Genomic DNA, 19,939 nt, shown 5'->3' on the forward strand with positions numbered 1-19,939 from the left:
TACAGAACACCCACTCCGTGCTGAGGTCCGCTTGGAGAGGGTGAGACCCCTGCAGTGTCTGCCCTCACAGCATTTCCATTACAGATGGGAAGCACGGAAAATCCGGATAAAGAGAGAGCGCGGTGAATGCTGCTGTGAAGAAAACAGCAGGTACCAGGAGGGGAAGCGTGTCCGGTGTAAGGAGGGTGCTGGGGCAGGCCTCGGGGAGGTGGCATTGGAGCAGAGATGTGACTCCAGGAAGCAGAAGCCAGCAGGTACCATTGCAAAGGCCCTGAGGTGATGTTCCAGTTGCTGTTGCTAGGTAACAAACTGCCCTAAAATTTGGCCGCTTAAGACAACCATTTAAATTTTGCTCACATTTTGTGTATCGGGAATTGGGGCATGGGCTTGGCTAAGTATTTCTCATGGGAGTCTCAGGCTGCTACAGTCAGAAGCCAGCTGGCACTGCATCACTGGGAGGCTCACCCTGGTCGAGTGTCCCACTGCTCACACTGGCAGGTGGTGTCCGTCTGGGAGCTCTGCTGGGCAGTGATGCAAGGATCCTCTCAGGGCACCCTTCATCCTGGGGGCCTCCTGGGGCACCCTCCAGCCTGGGGACCTCCTCGGGGCACCCTCTGGCTTGGGGTCACCCTGGAGGCACCCTCCAGCCTGGGAGTCTCCTTGGGCCACCCTCTGGCCTCCAGACCTCCTCGGGGCACCCTCCGACCTGGGGCCCGGTATGCTGCTCCCATAGAGCCTGGCCATTTTCTGACCTGGCCTGGGGCTGCCTTTTGTTAGTTACCCGAAAATCGCTGAGGCTGGACCAGACCCAGGAGTGGGGCCACACCAACCAGCAGTGCCCGAGAATTTGCAGGCATGTTTTAGAACCACCACCGCCTGTCCCAGGAGCACCAGGGAGGCTCTGGAGTGGGCGAGGGTGAATGGGTGAAGTCAGAGAGGCAGACAGGGAGTCCAGATCCCACAGATAGGGTTTTCTAAGCATAGAGGGAAGCCGTCCATGAAGAATAGCTAAATCACAGACACCACCTCTGCTGCTCTGTGGGAGGCAGGGAGGAGGTGGGGACCCGGAGGAGCCAGAGCTGTCTCTGTGAGAGATGATACTTTTTCCTCGTGGAGGAAACCGTTAGAAAAATAATACTTTATCTTGTCTGGCGTGTGTCCTGTGCGAGGCACTATTCTAAGCCCTCCATGCGTGTTATCTCATGTGATCCTCAGATGCATCCTATGAGGTACATAGTAGACTTTCATTTTATAGATGAGGAAACTGAGGCACCGAGAGGCTCAGTAACTTACCCAAGGACACAGCTAGAGAGTGGTGTAGCCAGGGTTGTTTGAACCTAGCAGCCTGCCATATTTAACTTCTGTGATCTTCATTCTCTCTCTTTTTTTTTTTTTTTTTTTTTTTTTTTTTTGATCTTTTGCCCAAGCTGGAGTGAAGTGGAGCGGTCTCGGCTCACTGCAACCTCCGCCTCCCAGGTTCAAGCAATTCTCCTGCCTCAGCCTCTCAAATAGCCAGATTACAGGCGCCCACCACTATGCCCGGCTAATTTTGCTTTTTTAGTAGAGACGGGGTTTCGCCGTGTTGCCCAGGCTGGTCTCAGACTCCTGACCTCAGGTGATCCTCCTGATTCAGCCTCCCAAAATGCTGGGATTACAGGCATGAGCCACCGCACCCAGCCAAGATCTTCATACTTTTAAATAGTTAGGCAATGTTTGTTTTTAATGAAACTATTTTGGGGTCACTAGATTTGTGTGCAGTTGTAAGGAAGAGAGATCCCGTGTCCCCTTTACCCACTTTCCCCCAGTGCTGAGATCGTGCAGAACCACAGTGCAGTAGCCCGGTTGGGATGTGACATGGACGCCATCAGCATGACTTCTGCACAATGTTCACCTTTTCTCAAATTGGTTGCTGATGTTTAAAACTCAGGAGATTTCAGAAAACCTGCTGGATTTCTGGCTGCTCTTGGGCCATGAGACGCGGGGCCTCCTGTGCAGTGGGCCCTGGGACCAGGTCTCAGTGCAGTTTGTTGAGGCTCTGTCTGTTGGGGAGTGCAAGGTGAGCTGGGCATGGGAAGCAGCTGACTGAGAAGCAGTCTCCCCACCCTGAGGCGCAAGGGACCTGCGTGCTTAGGGGCTGCTCCCTGGGCAGGTGGGGAGGGGCTGCTAATTCTCCCTTGCAGCTGCCCTCTGAGTGGGAAGAGGACACTCAGGGTCACCAGAAGACACCCTTGAGAAGGCAGCCGAAGGTGCTGGCCACTGGCATCCAGGCCGTACAACTTCTGTCTTGTGCACTCTGTTCCCAGGGCCTGCAACAGCACCTGGCATAAGAAGGACTGAGTGTGGGATGCTTAAGCCTGAGCACCTTTCTGCATGCTCTGTCTCAGGTGGCCCCGGCTGGTGAGGAGCAGAGATGCCACAGGCCCAGTATGAAAACAAACCTTTTCCTTCTTCATTCATACAACATGACGCACCCCAGTCACCAAAGTATATGTGGGCTTTTTCCAGCAGCCAGCTTTTCAGCTGGGTGTCTCCTCCAGCTGGGTATCCCAGTCAGCTCAACTCTGATACCACCTGCTGGGGATGGCATGAGATCCCACAGGTTGAGGGCTTAGTCCCACAAGATCACCCCCTACTTCAGATGCTGCAAACACAGGTTGTGGTCTATGGACTGTGGTTTTGACCACTGTCTGGCTATAAACTGGGGTTTCCAGGGTTCATTTAATTTGCTACTGTGGCTCACAAAACTCAGAGAAACACTTTATTATTGATGTGTACTTGTTTCTTATAAAGGACATTACAAAGAATATAGACGAACAGCCAGATGGACGAGATGCCCAGGACGAGGTGTGGGGAAGATGCACAGAGCTTCTATGCCTTCTCTAGGCATGCCCCTCTCCAGGAATCTACCTGTGCTCAGCTTTTGGGAAGCTCTTCTGAACCCTGTCCTTTTAGGTTTTTAGGGAGGCTTCATGACCTACACGATTGACTAAATCATTGGCCTTTGGTGATCCACTCAACCTTCAGCTTCTCTCTCCTCCCCAAAGTCAGGGGGCTGCTGAAAGTTCCAACCCTCTAATCACAGGTTGGTTCCCTTGTCAACCAGCCCCCATCCTGAGGATATCAGGGATCTGCCATGAGTTCCCTCATTAGAACAAAAGGGCTCCGCTCCTGTCACCCAGGAAATTCCAACATATCTAGGAGCTCTGTGGCAGGAACCAGGGTCAAAGACCAAATGTTAGAACAAAAGATTCTCCTAGAGTTTCTATCTACCAGGGCCTCAGGAGCTTTGTCGCAGGAACAAGGAAGAGACCAAAGCCTGTTTCTTATTCTATCACAGTCTCACATCGCCCCCATTAAGGGCGCCCTCCCTGTGCCACAAAACAGCCAGCGTGGATGGGAGGGTGCTAGGGCCAGACCTCTGGGTCCTCAGGGCTCCAGTCTGAGCTCCCCCTATGACTGGCTGTGTAACCCTGGGCAAGCCCCATCCTTCTCTCCACCTGTTTCTTCATCCTTAAAATGGGGGCAATGAAACTCTCAGGGCTGACCCACAGGATGCTCTCAGAGGAGCAAACACTCAGAAGGCAGCTGAGTGGTCCCTGCACTGGGGCTTGCCTAAGGGCACTCTGCCCCCTTACAGCCAAGCAGTCCATCGCCACCCACTTGTGTGGACAGGACATGGCCAAAGGCCACAGGGCTGGTCAGGCTCTGCACCGGGTACACCCAGGTGTGTCGCTTCCCCAGGACTGCTGGAATTCAACTTCGGCCACTTCTTGGCTGTGTGAGGGAGACCTGGGCCTTGGTTTCTCCATCAGTACTATAGGGCTCATAAAGAGTGTTTTCTGGCAGAGTTGTTAACAGATTTGGGGATGAGGGTCATCCCTCAGGCAGGTCTTTCAAAAAGAGCTTTGGGAAGTGGTACAGCGGTGTGCCCTCCAGCGGGAGTCAAGGAGGGCATACCTGCTGCTGGGGGCTCCCGCTCCACCTGTCACCCCACCCCCCAGCAGGAGGTAGCAGGAGGAGGGGATCTACACTCTATGCCCAGTTCAGTGTCACATGGCTCCCCATCTCCTCATCATCAACATCAAATGTTTGGTATGGTGCCCTGAGGGCTGCCACAGCGCACCCCAGTATTAGAGACCCTCCCACCCCCTAAAGCTGTCCTGGATAGCACAGCCCTCCTGGAAGGGGAAGTGGGCCCAGCCCCCATCCCCATCGTGAAGCCTGCCCTCCCGCAGAGCACTGCCCTCCCCAGGTCAGCACTGCAAGTGCCCTGCCTGAGGCCAGTGACCCTCCGACCTGCACATGACTCCCTGCACAGGCCAGGCACCCAATGAGGGACTGGAGGAGGTGGCCCTGCGGCTGGAGGTCCCCGCCCTGCTGGGCCTTATCTGCCAGTTTCTTCCTAGTCTCCCCACAGTGCTGGCCTCTACCTCCATCTCAGCTACACATGTCCAGCCTCCAGGTGCTGTGCTCTGGCCTGCCCCTGCGGCCCCTCCCAGAGAACCGGGGACGCCAGGCTGGGGTGCCCCATGCCCCAGTCAGGACCCCCGGCCTCAGCCTTGCGGAGAAACAGGTAAGCAGTGGGCCTGTGCTCCTGAAGCCTTGGCCTCTAGGCATCCTTCAGGTGGTCCATAGTGAGCACCCAGGCTTCCTGCCCTCTTGGTGGGAGCTGCTCAGCCGCCCACCCTGGACTCCAGAGGCTCTAGCTGGTGCGGGTGCAATGCATGGTGGACTCTGTCTCTTGGGTGCAGCCGCCCTTGGGTGCAGGATCACTGTGCCTGTTTACAGATGAGGACCCTGAGGCTCAAGGTCAGCAGCCGGTCAGTGGTGGCACTGTGGCCACCTCCAGTGGGAGGAGGCCCTGGGCGGGTGTGAAGTGTCCCACACCCAGCACCGGATCTGCCCCAGCACGCAGAACATTTGCACACAGGTCAGCTCTTGTTTTCATTTGCAAATGTCCCTTCCCCAAATCTCCAGAGAACTTTCAGCTGCATGGCTAAACCCTGTAGCCGGCAGGCGGGTGCCAAGGAAAGATGGGCTAAGGCCAGTATCCCCTCACCTAACAGCAAAGCAGGCCAGGGATGGTGCACGCTTGCCAGCGACACCCTGTCTGGGAACCTCCCTTTTGTCATTTGTAAGCTTAAGATGAAAATGGTGACACCAGAGGATTGTGGAGAAGAGTAAATGAAATAAAGTGGGTGACATGGTTATATAGGCTTTCCTCCTACTTTTTACTGGAAACTACTCAAGAATTTCAGAAACAGTAGAGAAGTGGAAACTGCAAACAAGCATAAAGATTAAAAGAGGAATCCTACCTCCCCAGAAAAAGACAGCTGCCCTTTGCACCAGAGCCCCCTGGACTTTCCTGGAGCCACTCACAGAGGCCTAACAGGACGCAGTGGGGACAGTAGCGGTCGCTCAGTGGGGAGCTGGCGCTGGGGAAGGGGAAAAGGGGAAGCAGGTTGGTGGGGTGGGAGGGGAGGGGAGTTGGGGGGCTAGGAGGATGCTGGAGATCCTTGTGGGAGTATGGCACTGGGGGCAGGTGGAGCGGGCGCTGGAGGGAAAAGGAAATGGGGGAGGGGCCAGCAGGGTAGGGTAGGTGGTGGGCACTGGGGGGAGGGGGGAGGTAGGGGTTGGGAGGAGGGTAGGTGGTGGGTGGTGGGGGTGGGGGGAGAGTAGGTGGTGGGTGCTGGGGTGGGGGTAGGGTAGGTGGTGGGTGCTGGGGGTAGGAGGAGGGTAGGTGGTGGGGGTTGGGGGTGGGGTAAAGGCAGGTGGTGGATGCTTGGGTAATGAGGGGGGGGTGGGTAGGTGGTGGGCACTGGGGAGTGGAGGGAGGGTAGGTGGTGGGCGGTGGGTGTAAGTGGGGGTGGGAGGAGGATAGGTGGTGGTTGCTGGGGTTGGGAGGAGGGTAGGTGGTGGGTGGTGGGGGTGGGGGGAGGGTAGGTGGTGGGTGGTGGGGGTGGGGGTGGGAGGAGGATAGGTGGTGGTTGCTGGGGTTGGGAGGAGGGTAGGTGGTGGGTGGTGGGGGGGAGTGTAGGTGGTGGGTGGTGGGGGGTGGGGTGGTGGGTAGGTGGTGGTTGCTGGGGTTGGGAGGAGGGTAGGTGGTGGTGGGGTGGTGGGGGGTGGGGGGAGTGTAGGTGGTGGGTGGTGGGGGTGGGTGGTGGGTAGGTGGTGGTTGCTGGGGTTGAGAGGAAGGTAGGTGGTGGGTGGTGGGGGTGGGGGGAGGGTAGGTGGTGGTTGCTGGGGGTGGGTGGTGGGTAGGTGGTGGGTGGGGGTGGTGGGTGGTGGGGGTGGGAGGAGGGTAGGTGGTGGTTGCTGGGGTTGGGAGGAGGGTAGGTGGTGGTTGCTGGGGTTGGGAGGAGGGTAGGTGGTGGGTGGTGGGATGAGGGAGGGTGGGTGGTGGGGGTGGGGGGAGGGGAGGTGGTGGGTGATGGGATGGGGGAGGGTAGGTGGTGGGTGCTGGGGAGTGGGAGGAGGGTAGGTGGTGGGTGGTGGGGGTGGGGAAGGGTAGGTGGTGGGTGCTGGGGAGTCGGGGGAGGGTAGGTGGTGGGTGCTGGGGTGGGAGGAGGGTAGGTGGTGGGTGATGGGATTGGGGAGGGTAGGTGGTGGGCACTAGGGGTCAGGGGACGGTAGGTGGTGGGTGCTGGGGAGTTGGGAGGATAGGTGGTGGGTGCTGGGAGTTGTGGGAAGGATAGGTGGTGGGTGCTGGGGTGATGGGGGGTGGGTCGGTGGTAGGCGCTGGGGGACAGGAGGAGGGTAGATGGCAGGCGCTGGGGTACAAGGGAGGGTAGGTATGGACATTGGGGGCGGAGAGGGTAGGTATCGGGTACTCGGGGGCAGGGGGAGGGTAGTTGGTGGGTGTTGGTGGTGGGAGAGGGTAGGTGGTGGGTGCTGGGAGATGGGGAGAGGGTAGGTGTTGGGCACTGGGGGCCAGGGGAGGGTAGTGTCAGATGCTGGGGAGGCGGGTAAGTGGTGGGTCCTGGAGTGGGGCAGGTAGGTGGTGGGTACTCAGGAGCAGATTGCAAGCAGGTGGTCCTGACCCTTTGCTCCCCTTGGCCCATCTCCCGGTTGTCCAGGTGTTGTTAATGTTTCTTCCCCTTGGTCACCTCCCTGCTGGGCACCAATGCCTCGACCTTCACCCTGGAGCTCGGGGAGGGCCCTGTGGCCTGCACATCCCCTGCAGCGCCCTGTAGCTGTGATCAGCTCCACGTGGCTGTGATCAGCTCCCGGGGTGTCTTGTGTTGGGAGAAGGTGGCTCCAGGTGGAGGAGTGGCCACCTGGGCTTTGCTGGGTTATGTCCCCCTTTGCTTGAAGGTCAGGAAGCCCTTGGAGTAGGAGCGGGTGCAGGTCTGAGGGCTATGGGTGGCTCCCTGAGTCCTGTGGCTTGCCTTCTATTTTTTATTTAAATGTGTTTCGTTGATCTTTAACATACGTATTTGAAGACAATTTTATGAGATAAGAAGTCGAATGTATAAAAGTGTAAATTCCCCAGTTCACCTTCTGAAGTCACTGTAGCCTTTTATTTATTTATTTATTTATTTATTGGCATTTGTAAGCTGAAGATAAAAACAATGACACCAGGGGATTGTGGAGGAGACCAAATGAAATAAAGTAGGTGACACGGTTATACAGACTTTCCTCCTACCCTTTCTTTACTGAAAACTACTCAAGAATTTCAGAAACACATTCTATGCATCTATGCGGTGCGGAAGACGTCTGTGAACCCTCTTAAAAATACAAGCAGAAGCGTCTATACACGTTAGGTTTTTTTCAGGTTGCTCTTTCTTGGTGCATTTAGAGGGTCCCGTCTTTGAATGGCTGCGTAGTGTTTCATGCTTTGGATGAACTAACGTGTGCGTCATTCTTTGCTCATCTTTAACAGAGCTCTGCGACTGGAGCGGGGCCTTCCTTTGCCAAGTTAATCAGGACACTCTCAGCATGCGCCTGACACAGCTCTTACCATGCACAGGGAAACTTCAGTCACACAACTGAAGCAGTTCCCATGTTAGAAAGGTCCTCAGTACCTCCTGCCATGTGCAGTTTGTGCTGGTGACCTTTCCCCCAAATCCACCCCACCCACAGCGCCTGTGCTGGGCATCCAATAGCAGATCCGAAGATGGCCGGCGTCTGTGTCCCCATCACTACCCATTGTACTCCCCTCCTGAACTTCTTGAGGGCAGAACTCCACCGGGTTCATTTCCAGGTCTCCAGTGACAGCAGCAGATGTTTGCTGAATGAATGAGAGTTGCACTCGGAGCCCTAACAAACATCCCATCAGATTTCAACTGGCAGGAGGAACTTGAGAGGACTCCTTGGAAGAGGTGGCTATGGCAGCTTGGGCAAGGTTCTTAGCCTGGGAAGGAAGAAAGGCCATTTGGAGACAAGGGGAGGCGGTGTGCACAAATGTGGAGACGGAGCTATCTGAGGTGTGTCAGAGTGAAGGAGGTTCTTTGCTGGCCGGGGCTTGGTGTTGAGCTTGGAGAGCCAGACCCAGCCGGCTGATGGAGGACTCTAAATTCCAGGAACAGCATGGCCTTATCAAATGGGTAATAGGGAGCCCATGAAGGTTTCTGAAAAGGGGCATACCTGCTGCTTAACTATGCCCCCCACAGAGTGTAAAGGCTTCTATGGAGGTCCCAGAGGAGTGGGGAGGGCAGATGCCCAGCTGGAAGAAAAAACGGGCAGCATGGTGGCCCACAAGTGTGGGAGATGACAGTTTTGACAACCAGGCACTCACACACACTTTGGTGTGCCAGGGGCTGTTCTAAGTACCTCAATTCATTGAGTCTGTAAGGCAGTCCTCTGAGGGGGATACTGTTATTATGCCCACTTTACAGATGGGGAAAGAGCAGTCAGAGATTGGCAGTGGGCATGTGCCATGTGGTAGGCCTGTGCCACAGCAGCCTTGCAGAGCCACTGCAGCCCATGCAACCCAGAGTGCTGTCTGCACCCAGGAAGTCTGGCTGCAGCTCCTGGCTCTCAACGCAGCCTCAGCGTAGAGCTGGTGGGGACCCTGATGAAGCCTGCGCTAGGGGGGTGCAGGAACAAGAGCGACTCAGATGAAGCCAAGCCATTTGGATAGTGGCCATGATTTCTGGCAGAAATAGTGACAGTCAGAAACTTTCATGTGGGTGAGGTTTAAAAGTGAGCTACTGCCCCACAAGCTGACTTCCAGGTTAGAATGAAAGTAAGTCCTAGGCTGAAGGACACACACACATCCTGCTCTGTGAGCTGAACAACGTTGCAGGCTGGCATCCTTTCATTTCGGTGCTCAGCCACCATGCAGGACAAGCGTGTGCCTGGCACAGGTGCCCCGATGCCCGAGGCAGGGTTCTGTTACTGCCTGTATTAGCTTCCCACGTCTGATGTAATAAATCGCCACAAGTGTAGTGGCTTAAAACAACACGTATTTATTCTCCTACAGTTCCAGAGGTCCGGTCACGTGACCTGTGTGAGCCCCCATGGTCTTGTTTGAATGCTGAGTGCTGCCTCCTGTCTGAGGCATGGAGGATGACATCCAGGCCAGTGAGAGTGAGCCTTTCTTCCCCACTGAAAAGAATATTTATTGCATGCCTATTAGGTAACTCTAGATACAGGGGATGAAGTATTCAGCAAAAAATAGAAGACAACTTTCATGAACTAAATAAAAACATGAAATTGCAGATTAAAAGGCAGTTTATCCTGGAAAGAAAAAAAAACCTTGATATAGAATAATCAACACAAAGACATATCTAGGCCAAATTACTGAATTTCAGCAATAAAGAAAAATTTAATGGTTAGCAAATGGAAATTTTATACAAGGGGAAAATGTGGCAGACAGAGCTTTGGGGCTGTATTTCGGATTTGGAAAAAGGGCACAAGTTTGTGCTTCATTTCAGAACAGATTGAGCTTCTTACACATTTCACCTTTAAGAATGGCCAAGTCATTTCCATCAACTGACACGATTTTAAGTTCACTAATTTTCACAGAACCTTTGTTGTACTTTTTGAGCTATGTAATTACCTGAACAATGTTTCTAATGCATTTGACGCAACTGATTATGAAAGAGGTCCTCCTTGTCTAGCATATGAGTAAAATGTCTCGGCAAGCCCCAGGGCTGAGGCTGGCACTGCCTTTAGAATGGCGAGGACAGTGGTCTCAGGTTGCAGCTACCGCCTACCAGCAGGCTGCGAAATCAGTTGAGGAAGTGCAGCAGTACTGATTTGAAAGTGAAATGAAAGCAGCTAGAAGAGGATGGATGTATTAGAACCCATGTGGGAAGGCTGAGTCTTGTTCCTGTTGCATGGAGTATAGGTGTATGTATCTGGGTAGCCATAGGAATTGCTTCCCGTGGCTCACAATCAAAAGAGTTCATGTGTGTGTGTAAATATATGTTGCTTTTGACAGCTTTTTCTTGTATGCGCTTGCACTTGCACAGGGTACTTAAGGCTATGTGGGGTCTACTCTCCCCGCTGGAGCTTCTGCATCCTACACCGTAGCCACAAACCTCGGGCAGGCCCCTCTCTGGTCCCTGCCTGGGGGTAAGCAGCGCCATCCCCAGAACAGGAGTGGTTCACCACAAGCAAGAAGAGAGAGGGATCAGTCTGCCTTCATGAAAGGGGCATGAGGGGGCAATCAGGGAAGGCTTTCTGCGGAAGGTGACACTGTAGATGGGCCTGGGGTGAGAACAGACGGTCTCTGGGTGGGCAACAGGCTTCTAAGTGGAGCAAAGGCAAATCCATTTGGGAGGAGGATGGCCCATCACCAGGCCTCAGAACACTGGGCCTGGACTCCCAGCCCCCACTGCCTCTCTGCTCTCCTACCCCAGCTGGCGCTGAGGAATGCCCTGCGCTACTTCCCCGCGGATGTCCAGGAGCTGCTGGCCCCAGAGTTTGCCCAGGAGCTGCAACTGTACGGGCACATCTACATGTACCGGTTTTGCCCGGACATTGAAATGAGGTCAGCCTTGTGGGCGCAGCTTCAGAGGGACCCAGAGGGGCAGGCAGCTCCCACAAGGGACTGTGCTGGGGGCCAGGAACAACGGGAGAGCGGGCAGTGAGGGGGAAACCCAGTCTGTCCAGACTAGGAGGCAGGGGAGAGAAGATTCGGTGTTGTCGTCTCGGGAGCTGGAGCCCAGTGCTGGCTGCAGCCCCTGAGCCTGCCAGAAGATGGGGGCAGCTTCTCAGGACTCTCAGGCCCGGCCCATCTGTCCTGAGCAGCCAGTCCTGTGCAATTCTGGAGCCAAATTGTACACAAAACCTCTTTTTAAAACCATGGCTTTTTGTTCTGCCAGAGGGCAGGGAGAGCTTTGGGGAGCTGTGGCAGTGACTTCAAATACCTCACGATCTCAATGAGGGTCTCAAACCGCAGTGTGCACAGCACCCCTGGAGGCCTTGTGGGAACACGGGCTGCCAGGCCTTACCCCAACTTCAGACCCAGCAGTTCTGGGGTGGGGCTTCGAGTCTGCATATCTGCAGTTATTGTTCTTGGAGGTGCCAGCGGCCCAGGATTGCCTTGAGTCATCCCAGGGTTGTTCCCTTTAAAGTAGGAGCCACGTTCCTCACTCCAGCCAGTGCCTCCGGGCCTGGCACCTGCTGGAGAATTGGTGCCCCAAAGTGTTTGTTGAATTAGTGAAAGAACAAATGAATAAACTCTGCTTACCCAGAGGGAGAGGCTTCTGGAGAGCAGTCATCAGTTCTGCTTTGCCAGCAGCTGTCTCCCCGGTGGAGTGTGCCAAGTAGGGAGGGAAAGCAGGGTGGGTTGGGGCCTGAACGCCACCTCCCTCAGCCCTAGTGGCTCTGGAGCCCCACTGTATGTTCCTAGCTAGTTCTGCAGGCCCCGGGTCCGGCTATCCTTGCCTGAGCAGCCAGGGGCTGGGCGGGGCCAGGCTAGATGCTGTGCTTTGGCGGGAAGGGCAGACTGGCGGTTGGGCTTTCCCTTGCAGGGCCTACCCGGTTGAGCAGTACCCCTGCCAGACAAAAGCGGCCGCCGCCATCATGCATATGATCATGAACAACCTGGATCCCGCCGTGGCCCAGGTAATAGCCAGGGAAACCGAGGCCCAGCACTGTCCAGCAGAAACAGAACGCGAGACACACACATCATGCTTTCAAGCTCTTAATTTTGAGATAATTATAGATTCACAGGAAGTTGCAAAGCTAGTAAGAGAGGTCCCTGGCCCTTCCCTCGGCCTCCCCCAGTGGTTGCATCCGTGGCTGTAGTACAGCCTCAAAACCAGGACGTCACTGTGGCTGCAGTGGACGCACGTCCAATTTTAAATGTTCTAGCAGCCATATGAAAAAGTAAAAATAAACAAATTTACACTATATTTTATTCATCCTGATATATCAAAAATATTATTTTATTACTTTTTACTTTTTTGTTGTTTTTTTTTTTTTTAGAGAGACAGGGTCTCACTCTGTGGCCCAGGCTGGAGTATAGTGGCTTGATCTTGGCTCACTGCAGCCTTAACTTCCGGGGCTCCAGCGTTCCTCCCACCTCAGCCTCCCAGGTAGCTGGGACTACAGGCACCCGCCACCACCCCCAGCTCCGAAATATTATTATTTTAATATGTAATCTATATAAACATTATTAATGAGATATTTTACATTGTTTTTCATCCTGAGACTTTGAAATCAGGGTGTATCTATGCAAGGAGCAGAGTGAAAAGCCATGCATGGCTGGTGGCCACCATATTGGGTAGCATGGATCTGGCCCCTTACGCCTGTCTTGGGCACCCTAAGCCAGTCTACAGAGCAGCTGCCCACATTTGAGAATGGAATGTCTCTGGGGTGTGTCCCTGCATTCCTTGGGGGAGATATGTTGCCAGAATGTGACCACTTCGCCTAGTAGGTGGGAACGCCCTAAACCCTGGCCCTGGCCCCAGGCCCTGGTCACAGATCAACCCTGCCTTTGACCCCAGGCTGAGTTCCCACTGTGACCCCAGACCCAGATCCGCCCCTAACCCCAAGCTGAGCCCTTGCTCCAGTCGCAGCCGGGGCCGGTGTTCTTGCAGATGTGTCCCCAGGGGATGGGGGCCCTTTCTCTCCTTGTCTGCGACTCCATAGGCCCTTCCCAGGCCTTCATCTCAGATGACCCTGTGTCTTCCTCAGTTTCCCCAGGAGCTGGTGACCTACGGAGGAAATGGGCAGGTGTTCAGCAACTGGGCTCAGGTACTGCGCACCGTGTGACCTCACCCCCATCCCGGCCTTTCCCCGAGTCTGGTCCTCTGGCCTAGGAGCTTACAGACCCATGGCTCAGGATGCAGGCCTCTGCCTCCCTGGTGCCTGAGGCTCCAGCACTGTAGACTGTGTGGGGAAATTTCAGGTTATAGGAATGGGCGAGGTGGTGTTGAGGGAGGCACCAGGGCCACTGGAGTGCAATGGAGACCTGGGGACCTGCAGGAGCTGTCTAGGCGTGGATGGTGGTGTGGGGCTGGGCGTGGGGTGCTGCTTCCACTGACAGAATCCCCACGCTCTGCTCCTCCCCCAGTTCTGGCTGACCATGTTCTACTTGTCAAAGATGACAGAGGAGCAGACTTTGGTCATGTACAGCGGGCACCCGCTCGGCCTCTTCCCCAGCAGCTGCAGCGCCCCCCGGCTCATCATCACCAATGGGATGGTGGGTCCTCAGCAGCAGGCACAGCACCTGCCCAGGGCTCCAAAGAGAGGGTGCTGATGCCAGAAAGAAAGCCCAGTGCCCCAACGCTGTGCATCACCCCCGGGCTCTGTGCTCGCCCTCCAAGACCTCAGCCCCTCTGTCTGCCCCCATCCTCTTCTCCAGGTCATTCCCAACTACTCCTCCCGGATGGAGTATGAGAAGCTCTTTGCCTTGGGGGTTACAATGTAAGTCGCTATTTCAGTCTATTTACAGTGTTTCCCTGTTAGCCATGGGTCATTATAAAGCAAAATGGTGATATTAAATACAAGTTTGGAAAGACATAGTCACAAAACTGTAGCATAATTGATTTTATTTTTATGTATTCCCTAGTAGTTTTATATATATGCTTACAAATCTTATATCCTTGAATGCAAGAGACCCTACAATTTTAGATCCTGCCTTTTCCCACATTTTATTATGAACAATTTCAAACATACAGAAAATTGACCGAATTTACAGTGAATACCACCGAATTTTTGTGATGAATGTGCTACTTACCATACTCACTTTATCATGTGGCTGTCTATCTGTCCCTCTGCCTATCCATTCATTCGACTTGCTTTTTGGGGGTTTTTTTTGTGTGTGTGTGCATCTCAAAGTCAATTGTAAATATTACTGACTGGAAGTCAATATTTGTTTACAGTTATTTTTTCTTTGGAGGTGAAACTTGCATGTAATGAGATGCCACATCTTCTATGCACCACATTTCGGGTTCTGACAAAGTGTGCATCTGTGCAACCAAAACCATTAGGCACAGAGTGCTGCCAGTGCCCCAGAGAAGCCTCTCACGCCCCCTCTCAGGGAATGAAAGCTTTTCATTTGTTACAGAGGGAAGGCAAACGATTTCTTTTTCTTTCCTTTTTTTTCTTTTTCCTTTTTTTTTTTTTTTTTTTTTTTTTGAGACGGAGTTTCGCTCTTATTGCCCAGGCTGGAGTGCAGTGGTGCGATCTCGGCTCACTGCAACCTCTGCCTCCTGGGTTCAAGTGATTCTCCTGGCTCAGCCTCCCAAGTAGCTGGGATTACAGGCATGTGCCACCACACCCAGCTACTTTCTTCTATTTTCAGTAGAGATGGGGTTTCACCATGTTGGCCAGGCTGATCTCGAACTGCTGACCTCAGGTGATCCGCCCACCTCAGCCTCCCAAATTGCTGGAATTACAGGCACGAGCCACAGCAGCTGTCAATGCAAAGTATTTCATCAAGCATTATAAATGGAGCTACAATGAAAAGGAGATCCCTCTACATCCTAGATTCTCCAGTTGACAGTGTCTCCTGTGTTCTTCCAAACACTTTCTATGCAAGTGGACTTGGCAATTTAGGTGGTTAGACCATTGGGGCCGGCCTCTGTGCCTTGCCTTTCCCACCTTCACAAGAGAGCTAGGAGATTGCTGTATTTCAGGAAGCAGATCTCATGTATTCTTCCTTTACCTACAATGTTCAATTGCACTAATTTATTTAACCCTCTTGCCTCCCAAACTGGCTTGCTTCCATGGCACAGTGCAGGGCCCTGACCCTCTCTGCCATGTGGTGTTTCATGGGTCACATAGGCTGCCACTCACTTCTCTTGTCTTCAGTGGAGGGGCATCTCAGCAGCTTCAGGTCTTGGCCCCTGCATGTAAAGTTGCAGTGAACATCCTTGTGTGTGTCTCTGCCTGACATAAGCATGTAGTGTGGGCATGCTGTGCACGTCCAGCTGGAGTCCATACGGCCAAATATTCCCCAAAGCAATTCTTCACCAATTACACTACAGTTCTTAACAGAACAAAATCTGCTTGTAAAACATCTGGGAGGCGAGAGGGGACAAGGGTGTCCATAGCCTTCTTGTGTTGTCTGTGCTCTCTTTCTATATTTTATGTAAAGGAGAATATATTAATGCCTCTTGGGTAAATACTAATTTTCAGCCTCCTAAAGGGAGTGACTGGGAGGACCTGGGCCTGGCACTGGCTGAGCCCTGGGCCTGGCTTCTCTCCCTGTGGTCAGGTACGGCCAGATGACAGCAGGTAGCTACTGCTACATCGGTCCCCAGGGAATCGTCCACGGCACTGTGGTGAGAGATGGGGCCATGCCTGGCTGTGGGCGTCCCAGCATGGGGGGTGGAGGGGGCGGGCTGCAAGTGGGCAGTGATCTCCTACCTTTTCTCCCTGCAGCTCACCATGTTGAATGCTGCGCGTCGGTACCTGGGCATCGAGGACTTGGCTGGGAAGGTCTTTGTCACCTCTGGGCTTGGTGGAATGAGTGGGGCTCAGGCCAAGGCTGCGGTCATCGTGGGGTGCATCGGTGTGATAGCAGAGGTGAGCTGGGGGGCTCCTAGCCTTCGCTCCTGCCTGCCTCCCTTCCTCCCTCCCTCCCTCCTTCCTCCAGGATCGCTTACACTACAGACCCCCTCTTCTCATCCTCCCTTGCCCAGCCCACCCTTGCCTCCTCTGCAAAGCCCCACTGGACCTCACTGGGTGGGTTCCCATGGTGACGTAAGCTTCCTGCCTTCAAAGTGCCCATCACTCTGCATGGGTAATGCCTGTCGGCTGCCCTCCCACAAAACTCTGACCATCTATTTATGGGTGTAGCTTTCCTGTATCCCACCGCATCCCTGGAATACAGATGGGAGGGAATGAATGTGTGTGAATAAATGAACTCATAGACTCCCCACCTTGAACAGGTGGGGAGGCAGACAGGTCACCCTCCATAGAGGTGAGTACAGGCAGCTTTCCCTCAGTGGCCCCCATCTTAGTTATTTGAGTTTCTATAAAGGAACACCTGAGGCTAATTTATAAAGAAACGAGGTTTGTTTGACTCAGTTCTGCAGGCTGTACGGGAAGCATGGTGCCCACATCTGCTTCTGTTGAGGTCTTCGAAAGCTTCCACTTATGGTGGAAGGTGAAGGGAGTCTGGTGGGTCACACAGCGAGAGAGGGAGAGCAGGGAGAGGAGAGGGAGGTGCTGGACCTTTTAAACAACCAGCTCTTGTAGGAACAAACAGAGCAAGAACTCAGTCCTTACTGCAAGGACTGCACCAAGCCATTCATGAGGAAGCTGCCCCATGACCCAAACACCCCCCACCAGGCCCCACCTCCAACACCAGAGATCAAATTTTAACATGAGGTTTGGGGGACAAATATATCCCAACTATAGCAGGCTCTCATCTTTCTTTGGTGGGTGCCAAAGAGAGGAAGGGAAGTAGGAAGTGGAGGAGGCAAGAAGCCTTGAGGCAAGGCTTGGCGATAGGTGCCAGTGGAATTTGCACTCAGTTGATGCCAAACCTACATCATACATACCTGTGCTTGTTAGGAGTGCACTGAGCTGCAGGTAACAGGAAACCTACCTACAGCGGCTTGTATAAATAGGGTTTTATTTTTCTCATGTAACCAACAGTGTTGGCATTGGTTTGGCAGCTCAATGATGCTAATATCTCTAGATTTCCTTGGGATTCCCTTGTAGAAACAATTGCTGCCCCCACCCCAGCCATCCTATCCATGTTCAAGACAGGAAGAGGTGAGAAGGGAAGTGGCTGCTACAACTCTCTTTTATCAGGAAAGTCATGTCTCCAAACCCCTTCTTTTGTCTCATTGGTTAGTCTTAGATGAAATCGATGTTCTTATCTGCAAGGGAGGATGGAGATAGTGGACAGGTCCTTGTGATTAGCTTGGACGTAGATTATCTCCTGGGGCTGAACTGTGTCACCCTGAACCCCTACCTGGGTTCTGCTGATAAGGGAGGTGGGAGAAGGAATAAATAGAGGGAGGGCAGCTTGTGGTGTCTTCCCTGAGACTGTGTTATAGAAAAGCAAGGGACCTACGGGAGATGTTGCCTTCCTAGTTGAGGATGATACACTTAGGGAAGATTTGTAACTGGGTGTCCCCATGTCTCATGGCCCCAGGTGGATAAAGCAGCCCTTGAGAAACGCCACAAGCAGGGCTGGCTGATGGAAGTGACTGACAGCTTGGACCGCTGCATCCAGAGGCTCAGGTACAGTTCCAAGCTTAACTCCAGACACCTGACACCTGACACATGGCAGCAGGAGACCACAAGAGGACCCCCAGGGGGCAGCCTGGTAGGGCCTGCTTAATGCCCGACAGCTGGCCACATGTGGGCACCACACATACATGCACATGTACATATACATGCACACATGCGCGCACATGCACACAAGGGCTGACCCGCGGGTGGTGATAGGGCAGAAGCCTCTGGAAGGGCCTCCAACATTCCGTCATTGCCGGCATGGAGGCAGCCACTGGGCTGCGGGCTTGGTGCTCAGACACTTGGCTCTGACAGGCTTTGGGCAGACTTCTTGGGGCTCCCATGCTCCGCCCTGGTTCTGCAAAGCACGTGTCTTCTTTTCCCTGCTGTATGGGCTCGCAGAACCGGCCTGGCCCGTGATAGGGGCTGCCCTGTGCTGTTGCAGTGGCGAGCCTGCGAGGCGTGCACTCCCTCCCTGTGCTCCAGGGCAGAGCTTCGCCCGTGGTGCTGAGGGGTGGTCAGTGGGTGTCTCTGCCTCACCCCCAGGCAAAGTCTTCAGAAGTATTTCAGTGGGACGGTGGGAAGACTGCCCTGGGGGCTCCTGCTTGGATGCCACTTTTGAAGCATCCTCTCAATTAATTTACTGTGCAGAGCAGAGTCCTGTTACAGGAAGACACATTGGTGCACTGGTTGCCGACCTGGCTTCGAGTAGAATCTCCACAGGGGCTTAAAAGCTGTTTCTGGTGAAAATGTAAACAAAATTTGAGAAATGATGCAGTGAGCTATTTTGACCTAGATCATCCTAAAATACCAATCCAACCACATTGCACCCTCTTTAGAACTCTCAGATAATTTTTCGTCAATGATAGAAGAAATTCTACACTCCAGGTGTGCTGTGAGGAGCTTCCCCGACCTAACTCCCATCCCTATTCAGGCTGTTTAGCATCCTGACTGTGTGCATGTACACACACACACACATAAACATACACACAAAACACATGCACATACATGTAGCCACACAGACACACATACATACATAAAGACACATAAACACACATACACACATACACAGAGAACACAGCACACACATGCACACATGGTTGCACACACAGCACACACATGCACACATGGTTGCACACACAAACACACAACACATGCATGCAGATAAATACACAGACACATAACACAATAACACACAAGACACACATAAACATACACACACAGATGCACACATAAACATAGACACACAACACATGCATGCACACACAGGCACACACAGAGTGCACACATGCACACACATAAACGCACACATACACACACATAAACACAGACGCAGGCACACACACATGCACACACAAACACAAACAAGTATAAACACATAACACCTACACAAACATACAGACACAACACACACATGGATACACACAAACATGCATAAACACACAATACATACGCACACACATGCACATACAACACACAATGCACATACATATAAATAAACACACAAACACATAACACACATACACAACACACACACATGTAAACACATACAAACATGCATGTAACAAACACAGAAACATATACACATAACAACACACATGCACACATGTATAAACGTATGCAGAAACACACAGCACATATAACACAAACACATAAATATACAGGTGCACACAAACACACACACATAAACACACAGACACATGCACACACCATAAACACACACAGACACACAAAAACACGTACATGCCCACAACGTATATTCTCACACACATGCATACACATATGCATATACACGCATATATACATATATATGTACACATGCATGCACATCCACACATGAACACACACACATATACATACATCAAAATCAGTTTAAGGAACTGCTTCAAGCAACCTGCCTGCCACACTTCTGCAGCCCCTGGGCTGGGGAAGACCCATGGGAATGGAGTGAGCTCCTGAGCTCCCAGGAGCTCACAGTTCCCACAGGGTCCTTCAACTGGGATTGCAACAAGCCCCGGGTTGGGCGGGCCTCCCTGCTGCCCTGGGACTGTGTGTCCTTTCCTACCTTGTCGACCTTGCACCCCTGGGGGAGGGGAGGTGCCCGGCTCCCTCGGGCTTCTCCAGGCCACTCCCGGTGAGCGTTCAATCTGCTCTGTCACGGGGGCCACACCACCTTCCCTGCATATTGCTGCTTTTTGACACTTCTACTACCTGCAAGTCCTGTTCAAATCTTCTGTTCCCCAAAATATGCTTTGATTTTTCTTGTCCTATTTTTCCAAATAATTTTGGGAATCATCTTTAGTGAATCCTGCGACTCTGGGGCCACCTTGATGGGTTCTGTAATGAT

The 19,939-nt window shown here is 53.1% G+C and overlaps 1 protein-coding gene across 2 annotated transcripts in view; it reads left to right on the top strand.

Moving 5' to 3' along the window:
* Nucleotides 1-4,383: 4,383 nt before the first annotated feature.
* Nucleotides 4,384-19,939, top strand: part of UROC1 (urocanate hydratase 1) — a 35,935-nt gene continuing 20,379 nt past the window's right edge. Inside the window, exons 1-10 of one of the 2 annotated variants that reach the window (XM_050781649.1) lie at nt 4,384-4,573; nt 10,809-10,939; nt 11,925-12,018; nt 13,093-13,152; nt 13,472-13,600; nt 13,763-13,824; nt 15,620-15,686; nt 15,787-15,930; nt 17,513-17,601; nt 19,579-19,726. In XM_050781649.1, coding sequence (XP_050637606.1) covers nt 4,448-4,573; nt 10,809-10,939; nt 11,925-12,018; nt 13,093-13,152; nt 13,472-13,600; nt 13,763-13,824; nt 15,620-15,686; nt 15,787-15,930; nt 17,513-17,601; nt 19,579-19,726 — 1,050 coding nt within the window. In that variant the 5' untranslated portion in view covers nt 4,384-4,447. The remainder of the gene's footprint in view (nt 4,574-10,808; nt 10,940-11,924; nt 12,019-13,092; nt 13,153-13,471; nt 13,601-13,762; nt 13,825-15,619; nt 15,687-15,786; nt 15,931-17,512; nt 17,602-19,578; nt 19,727-19,939) is intronic. The other variant, XM_050781647.1, reaches the window with a different exon arrangement.

This window comes from Macaca thibetana, chromosome 2 (assembly GCF_024542745.1).
Source record: "Macaca thibetana thibetana isolate TM-01 chromosome 2, ASM2454274v1, whole genome shotgun sequence".
NCBI classification, from domain to species: Eukaryota; Metazoa; Chordata; class Mammalia; order Primates; family Cercopithecidae; genus Macaca; species Macaca thibetana.